Source organism: Empidonax traillii, unplaced genomic scaffold (genome assembly GCF_003031625.1).
Source record: "Empidonax traillii isolate 1590-97213 ecotype Southwest subspecies unplaced genomic scaffold, ASM303162v1 scaffold505:size591145, whole genome shotgun sequence".
Classification (NCBI taxonomy): Eukaryota; Metazoa; Chordata; class Aves; order Passeriformes; family Tyrannidae; genus Empidonax; species Empidonax traillii.
Window position 1 is genome coordinate 576,872 of NW_020955698.1, and position 9,067 is coordinate 585,938.

At 48.5% G+C, this 9,067-nt stretch overlaps 1 protein-coding gene across 4 annotated transcripts in view; it reads left to right on the plus strand.

The window, feature by feature from the left end:
• Positions 1-7,717, plus strand: part of NEXMIF (neurite extension and migration factor) — a 167,391-nt gene extending 159,674 nt beyond the window's left edge. For 3 of the 4 annotated variants that reach the window (XM_027896639.1, XM_027896638.1, XM_027896640.1), the window contains exon 4: positions 1,453-6,130. In XM_027896639.1, the coding sequence (XP_027752440.1) occupies positions 1,453-5,744 (4,292 nt within the window). In that variant the 3' untranslated portion in view covers positions 5,745-6,130. Of the gene's footprint in view, positions 1-1,452; positions 6,131-6,477; positions 6,566-6,603 lie in introns of those variants that run through there. The other variant, XM_027896641.1, reaches the window with a different exon arrangement.
• The last annotated feature ends 1,350 nt before the right edge of the window (positions 7,718-9,067 follow it).

Here is a 9,067-nt window from a genome sequence, read left to right on the forward strand (position 1 = left end):
TCTTTCTTTCTTTTTTTTTTTTTTTTTTTAACCCTTTCCAAGCAAGCCAGTCTGGTCTTTTACAAGTCGGGCATGTAGAAGATGCTTACATTGCCCTTCTGGTTGGATTTATGGAGTCTTTGGAAAGTGGTTTAAAGTCCTCAGAGCACTGTGTGGTTCTGGCTGCAGCTTGTACTTTGTTCAGGCTTCACTGGTGGGTGCATCCCTAAGGCCCCCATAGCACAAAACTGCTTTGGGGGTGGGATTGGGGGGTTTCTGACCTCCTCTAAATTTGTGCCTACACAAAATTACACAAGATTCAGGAGACTTGTTTTCCTTTGCTTTGGGAGTAAAAGCACTTGTGGAGGGATTGCAGCAGCCAAATCCCTTTGGATACCCCATTTAATGGGCACATCCTGGTGCTCTGGTTGGGGTTTAAAGCGTTTGTCCCTCCTGGGAAAGCCTCGTTGCTTCCATTTTCCCCCTCTGCCTTCAGTGGAGCCACCAAAAAAGGAAAGACATGAGCCATGACAAAGGCCCCGGGCTCGGAGTCAGCACAGGTCTCTGGCTGGGATGAATGCACTCATTGGAATATATTTTTTTAATACAGAGATATCAGAGCATGTTCGTGGATGAAAAGACGTCGTATTTAAATTTCAAGGGTCATGTCGTCCGTTGAGCCAGAAGTCAGATAAAAGTACATTCATAACTTTATTCTGCCATAAAAGAGCACGACGAGGTAAAACTGCAAAAAATCCTTAGGTAAAAAAAAAAAATCCTTACATTATTAGAAAGGCATTTTTAGAGATTAGGGAAGAATGGCAAAACTCACAATAATTCTAACAATAATTGCTTTAAACTCTGTGTTATCTTCTGCTTTCCCTTGGCGTGGACAGTGACAAAAAGGCCGCTGGTTTTTTTAAAATCAGCTGTAACTTTCTGTCTCTGGGGCAGAAATGCTGCTCAGGTGTGTGTAAGCTCAGGCACCACAGGGGTAGGGGATGGGGGGGTGCTGGGGAGGGAAATGATTTGTTTCTTCTTTAAGAATCTTGTTTTTCTGTTAATTTTTTTCGATGTTAATGGGAACACTTTTATTAGGCTTGTTTTGTTTTTTTAATAACCTTGTCAGGTTTGAGAGGCAGTATCCAGGTAACGGTATGAATATGAGGAGGGAAGAGTGGATGGGTTGGGTTTTTCAAATGTACTCTTGTACCTCTTCCAGCTGGCTGCAGAGGGGAGCGTGTTTACCTCTCCCTTCCGTGCACATCCCCACGTTAATTGGATCCAGGAGGGAAGGACTGCGCGCTCGTGGGAAGGGCGTGTGCCGCTTCCCAAAGGAGCGGTGGGGAAAAGTCACCACCGAACGCTGGGAAAAGGGGAGCGGGGTGGCAAACCCCGGCAGGCGTGCAAGGGTAGTAACCCCTCTCTCTTTGTCTCGCTTTCCTCCCTCCCTGTTCCCCGTTCCCCCCCCAGAGCCGCACGCCCTGGGCGGCGATGAGAGGCCCTGCAGCGCCGCCGAGGCCGCGGTGCCGTTCCCAGCCCTGAGCGCGGCCCAGAGGGAGAGCCACGCGTGCCACCGAGCCCCGCCGGCCAAGAAGCCCTGCCTGCTGAGCCCCCCGTCGCCGCTGCGGCTCACGGATGTCCCCGAGCACGCCTCGGATGACTCCTCCGCCCACGCCATCTCCCTCACGTCCTGCGTGACCAAGGGCATGAGCTCCTGGTCGCTGCCGGGCGACTGCGAGAAGGCCCCGTTCACCATGATGGAGCCCGGGGGAATGTCGGCGCTGACGGGGGACTGCCTGATGCAGCCGAGCCGGACCTGTCTGGGCTGCTTTATTGAATCCAAGGACGGCATTGATGCGGAGCCGGGAATAAGCTTGAAAGTGGGGGATATAAATAGGGATTATGACACCTGTTCGGTCTCTGATATAGGGATTCACTGCATGAGCACAGGAGAAACCATGAGATATGGGGATCAGCTGCTTTCAGACCAGCTTTTAAGCTTCCCTATGCATAAATCGAGGGCAGCGGACAAAAGAGATGCAGAAAAATCTGACAGTGATTCAGAGGACCCCACTCAGAAAAATTATTACGAGGGATTACTATTAGACAAATGCAATGGTGAGGAACCTTTACTAACAAATCCCAACCAGGAATGGGGCTATTTCGAATCTTTCATTAGTGAAAGTAAAATTGAGCTGCTTGACCTCTGCTCCAAAAATGAGCTTTCTGTAAATCTGTTTTCTGAGGAAGACGTGGATAATTACATGTTCGATGATGACGATTCCACCCTGGGAAGTGATGTCTGCTCCCTAAAGATTAGATACGAATCTTTCCAGGACAACGTGCGGGAGAAGACCACCACCCTGCAAGAGGACGCCCAGTTCAACTTCTTCCCCAGCGTGTTCAGCAACTGCACCAAAAGGGACAGCAGGAGCACCCTGAAAAGGGGGCCCAGCGGTGCCACCGACCCCTCTCAATTCAAATCTGAGGAAGGCATCATCTGGGGGGAGGAGGAGGAGGATGGCGAGGAAGAGGACGGCGAGGAGGACGAGAAAGCTGCCTTAAATAAATCTTGCAACAGCACAGAGATGGTGCAGTACGTGGGCTCCAAGAGGAGCCACTTCTTGGACTCGGTGAATTCCACGGAGGACTCCGGGGAGTTCAGTGATGACAGCACTTGCACGGAGTCCTCCTACGACGTGCTGCGGGACATCAAGGACTGCAGCCGGTACCTGGCCCGGGACCACTCCGGCTCCTTCATCCAGCAGAACTACGGGTTGCGGGCGAAGAGGAAAGTGCGGTACAGCGACGACTACCTGTACGATGTGGACTCCATCGAGAATGAGAAGATCCTGGACAAGAAGGAGTGGCTCCCGGACGGGCCCAAGGAGGAGGACGACGACGAGTGGTGCCCGAAGAAACGGCGAAAAGTCTCTCGCAAGGAGCCCCCCGTGATCATCAAGTACATCATCATTAACAGGTTTAAAGGGGAGAAGCATATGCTGGTGAAGCTCAGCAAAGTGGATGCCAACGAGACAACTGTTACTCTGAACGAGGAGCTGCTCAGCAAATACAAGAAGCTGGCCCCACTGAAGGGCTTCTGGCAGGAGAGGCAGCAGAGCCGGCTGGATTTGCTCAGATCGTCTCTCTACCACAAGCAGAATTTCTATCTTAACGGCTCAGATGCTTCGTTCCTCCCTCACCCACGGAAGCGAAAATGCAAGCTAGCAAACAGGCACCGGATTCAAAGAATTAAAGCCATCGAGCAATCAGTGAACAAGCTGGGCTCTTGCTCCTCTGATCACAAGCAGCCTTGCAGCAGTAAGGAGGACGTGGGCCTGAAAGGGCTGCCGGCGTTAGCCATCGCCACCCCCAGCTGTGCCAACGGATTACACGTCCACGACATCGCGGGCATCGCCGCCGTGAAATGCAAATCGCAGGAACGGGAGCACAAGGGGACGGAAAGGAAAGTGCTCCGCAGGATCAAATTCAAAAGCGAGGCCAGGTTGAAGTGCAAGAAGATCAAAGCTGCTGCCAGCACAGCGGAGGACTCCCCAGCACTGGAAAACCAGGACTCTGCAGCGCGTCTGAAGGACGAAAACAGTCCCTGTGCTTCAGACAGCTCCCATCTCCCGGAGTGCCACGAGGATAAGGTTGCTAAAAATTCTCCTTTCCTACCATCCACCTCCTCTTCAGACAAGCCTCTGCCATCTGCTAATATCACCACCAATGTACCCCTGATCCCTGGAGGGTATCTGCAGACGTTGTTAGATGCTTCAGATTTGTCGAGCAACACCGGTATCCCGTACTTCGCCCAGCACCCCCCCGAGCAGCCGCAGCACCCGCTCCCCAGCATCGTCCCGCCGGAGAAGCCCTTCCCGGCCCTGCAGCCGGCGCAGAGCTGTGTGCTCTCCCCGCCCTCCGAGTCGGAGCTGCAGCAGTCGCCCGGCCACTTGGAGATGGAGCAGAGCAGCTTCGGCAGCCTGTGGCCGGCCAAGGCCGGCAGCAACCGCCAGGACTTCCCCGGCGACCTGCCGGAGGCAGCCGGGCTGCCGGGAGAGTTCGGCGGCGGCGGCGCCACCCCGGGCACGGACGGGCTCCCCACCTCTGGATACACTCAAGTCAATCTGAATAGTGGCAAATTGCTATACCAAAAAAATTACATGCCGGATAGCCAACAAGTGCAGTCTGATGATTCTTATCAGTCATGTCATTTTAATAATGGAGAGGGGCGCTTTCATTTCCAACGAGGTACACTAAGTACAGATGATGGCAGGCTCATTAGTTTTGATTCAGTGGGTTCATTGTCAGTTAGTTCTAGTAATTACAGTTCTTTAAGTTTAAAGTCTTGTGAAAAGGACGGCGAGGATGATATTAATGATGATTTCTTGGCCCACTGCAGTCCCAAGTTAGTGATCCAGCAGAGCATAGATGAAATCACCCCTTTGAAGGAGTCCACGGACCTTTTAGACATTTCCAACTTCACGCCTGATAGGTTCCGCCAGTCGTCGCTTTCGGAGATGTCCCCTCCCGACACTCCCAACCTGTCCCCGCAGATAGCTGGCTCCGATGCCAAGCCTCTGGGCACCCTGAAGGGCTTTCAGGAGAGCCCCCAGGCCGCCCTCAACAGCTCTGAGAAGGTCAAGTGGAACTGTGGGGTCCTACAGACTGAGGATCAGGCAGATAATGGGTTTGCTTTAAATAATCACCAGTTCCAGTTCCATATGTTCAACGATGAAGATTCTGTCAGCCTTCTCGAAAAGAGTCCATGCTTGTCAACATTTAATGAGCCATCTGGTCAAATTAGCACCAATAGCAAAGTGTCAAAATCGAAGAGGAAAAGTTCATCCAGCAAGAATGTGGGTACAAACCAAAGCTCTTCCCAGAAAGCCACCCGGAAAAAATCGCCCAAAACCAACAAAGGAACCGATAAGCCGCAAGGGAAAAACTCCAGGCAGGCACCCAAATCCACCAGGAAAGGGAAAAACGTGGCGGGAGTCAACGGCGAGAAGGTTCCGGCCGTTGGTGGCAGGGCAGTCCCTCAGCTGGGCACGGTGGCCACGGCCACCAAGGGCCTGGCCGAGGGCGCTCCGCACTGCGGCCCGGCCGGGGTGAAGCTGGGCAAGCACAACGGGCTCTCCGGAGAGTGGGCGCTGGGAAAAGAGGGGGGCACGGGCTGGTCAGAACCCAGCCTGGGCAACGCCACCAGCCTCCTGGACGACGATCAGAGGGAGTTCGAGGAGCCTTCCAACATCCTGTCCAACATCGCGTCGGGAATGGCCGACGTCCAGAGGTTCATGATGGCCTCCATCGAGCCCTTGTGGGGGCCTGTGGGCCACAACAGCGTTCCAGACATATTCCGGTCGCCGGAGTCCAACAGCCTGAAACTGAAAACTCTTAAAATTTTGGCAGGGACGTCCCAAGAGTCGAAGAAGAAGGCGAACGGTGGCTCGCCGGGGGCGGCGAAGAACCACAAGTCGAACAACAAGGGCTCAAGCAAAAACAGCAAAGCCGCAAGCTGCGACTCCGGTCGCCCCAACTGCTCGACCGGGTTCACCACGGACATTCACGCTCCCTTTTTTGATAAAAACTATAGTAACCTGAGCACTTTAGGCAATAATGGACCTACCCATAAAAAACTCTACCGTCATAAATCCAGTTCGAAATCGCTGCGGGATGAGAACTGTAAAATCAAGCGGACGGACCGCGAACAGCCCCACAAGGACCCACCCGTGACAGCTGCTTTTGAGAAACTGAGGTAATGCTGCACCAAACTGGCTGGAATGCCCCTAACCTCCCTCCCACCTGCTAGGCCCGCTGTTCCTCAGTTTTTCCTTCCTGAAAGCAAAAGTTGCATGAAAAAAAAAAAAAAAAAAAAAAAGACATTCCCCTTTTACAGTTTTGGTTGGTTTTGGTTTTGGGGTTGGTTTCTTTTTTTTTTGTTTGGTTGGTTGGTTAGTTTTTTATTATTATTTTTAAATGCATGAAAATACTTATGACTTGCAAGCTACCTAAAAGAATGACCAATTTTCTGGCTTGGCTGGGGTTAAAAAAACTAACAAGGCTACTCTTTTCTGCTGTTTGGCTTCTTCGGTTTTTAATTACTTATTTATTGGGGAAAAACAAAAACAAAACAAAAAAAAAACATGATTACATGATCTTTTTAATGATTTTGACCAGGAAAGACTTTTTTTTTTTTTTTGGAACATTTTGTAAAAAATAAACCACAAAAAAAAAAAAAAGAGGTTCTGCATCCAAAAGCCAAGATCTTGAAACTTAAAGGCTCTTTACTTTGCAAATGAGAACTTGTTCCTAATTGAGCTTCACGTGGCAATTTTTGAGTGCTTTCTGGCCCCCTCTGCTGTTGTATCTCCTAACCTGCATCATCTAAAGCTGCATCTTCTTTACCCGCCCGCCTTTAGCGCGTTCGCTCCGTCGTGGTGACTCCAGACGAGCTAACTAAGATGGCATCAAATGTTTGATTTTTTCCTGCAGGGAATCAGACTCCATTCTTCTTAAAGCAGAAACAACATTTTTGGGTTTTCCTGTATTTGAAGAAGAGACTCCCTTTTCTAGAAAGACGGTTGATGTTTGGTTCTTTTCTTACCATTTCTTTTTCAGTTGTTTTTGGTTTTTTTTTTTTTCCCGTCGGTTCCTTTTCGAAATCTGCCTTGTGGTCTGTTGAAATGTAAGTGCTGAAATGAAGAGTTTGAAATTGTGGGAATTTTATTATTTGAAAGCAAACCTAATCTGGTATTCTCTGTGAAAGACTGTTTTAAAAGTCATACTGTTGTACAGTAGTTTATGCACTATTACCCACAACAACAAAAAATTGTGCCAAACTATGAACAAGTGACTGTATTGTATATATTTTTACTTCTCTATCAACATTGGGTTGTGAGTGTTTTCTGCAGCTATGCCTTTTGGTTTTACTAGAAACATTCCAGTTGTTAAGTACTAACCACCCCCCTTCGAAAGCACCTGTAACTCACGATGAAAACGATCTTGTTCACTGATACAACTTACCAAAAGTTTTATGGACATGACTAAAAGTGTGCCAAATTTACTTACCTCATTTCATGGATTCACCCTGTGGTTTAAAGCTCATAAAGGGAAAAAAAAAAGGAAAAAAAAAAAAAAAAGAGAGAAAAAGTTTAAAAAAAAAAAAAGGGGGAGGGGGAAGGAAAAAGGAACTTTGAAACCGATGCTGGGAAATGGTAACATCCTCTCTTTGAAACCACGAGCGGATAAACTTAATGGTGAAATGTTGAGTTTCATTCTAGGAGAGAGTTGCAATGGTGGAGGAGTTCAGAAAACCACTGACGGTAAGTTTGCCAGGAACTCAAGTGTCTGCATCTAGAGACTACAGAACAGCTGCTTTTCAAGTGTCTGTTTTCTTAAAGCAAAACCTGTAGCTGAAGATCATTTGAAATGCAAAGTTACATTGCTAATTCTTTGTATCTCAGTTTTATATATTTTATAAGAACCTGGGATGAATTCTAAAATAGGTATAAAAACAGGACTAATACATTTCATACATTGATGGCTATTTACTTTTCCTTTGAGTAGTTTCTTAAACATTTTCGATGCAGAGCCTGTCAGAAGCGCTCTCTCATCATAGCTTTGGTGTTTCCTCAGTGTCTAACCTTGCGATGCCAATATATAGTTTGAACTTTCAAAAGCAAAGTAATTCATTTTAAATACAACTCTGAACCTTTTCTTTGATTCAGTTCATTAAAAAAAAAACAACAAAAAACAAAAAACAAAAACAAACCAACGGAGCTATTTGTAATCTCACCGATCAGGGCCGGATCATCCATGACTGGACTTTATTAAGACAGTGTTAAGTATTGAATGCTAAATGTATTCTCAAAAGGCCTTATTTGTAACCCTACTCACCACACCCTTGCCCTCCACGAGAATAACGAACCCGACCAATATCTATTTTCCTTGTGCAACTGAGAGCCTGTGAGTTTTGCTGCTGATTTCTTATGAAAAACCTTGATATGCAAGAGCCCTGCGAACTGGGAGCGATTGGGAGCAGAGGGATGCCAGGCTTGGACATGATATGCAATAGAAAACGATGAGGAAGAGGAGCCTTAACAAAGCAGTGGGACCGCTCACGTTGTCGATGTGCTCACGAGCAGAGATGGTTCCCACGAGGGCAGGACTGGGCTCGGGTTCCCTTACTTAGGAGGTTGTTTTCCCCCCACGTGCAAGGCGAAGCAGCAGGATTGGTTTAAGTTAATTTTTTAGCAAAAACACCGGAGCGAGCACTTGTAATCAAAGTGGAGATGCAGAGTGTTGGTTTGAATCAAAATGGTTCCGGCGCTTGCAGGTGTTGAGGTGTAGCTGAGGCTCAGCTCTGTGATCCCAAAGAGAACAGCTCGGCGGTCGTGTTATGCTTTATTTAACAGATGAAAGAAAGAACTCTGAAAAAAAAAAAAAGTAATTAGAAACCCCATCCTTTAAGTTCATTTTTTTCTTGGAGTAGATGCTGGCGTTGCCCGAAGTGCTCTGGATGAGGGTGGTCCCTGGGTATCTCACCCAGGGATCTGCATCTCACCCTGCAGCATCCCACCCCAGCTCTGGCTCCAGGAGGGAGATCCAGATGATGTTCAGGATTTATTTTGGAGACAAGAGCTGAGGTAGGGCTCCATCCCTGGGTGCTGGGCTTGCCTGCAGCCACCGAGCTCTCCCCACTTCCCCAGCAGCTCTTTTCTATTCATAGGCTCATCAGAAACTACAAGCTCCAGGCACTGCTGTGGTGTTGGCACATCCCATTTTTTACAGCGTTCCTCCCACGTGCTGCAGGATGAGGGGCTGGCATCTCCCTTCTTTAAGATGTTCTGGCTGCTGCTTTTACGGAGACAGGTCAAGTCCAGGGCTGGGATGGGGCACAGACCTTCTTTTGGGCCCCAAACCATCATTAGAAAGCACATTTCACCTGGCCTGCACTGTGCTTGTTATGCTCAATGTTATGAATATGGAACTTGTAATAAAACACCTCGTACAGGAGTGGATAGCAATATTTATTGCATTTGAGAAATGTGCAATAGGGCATGAAGATCAGGTGTAAAACATA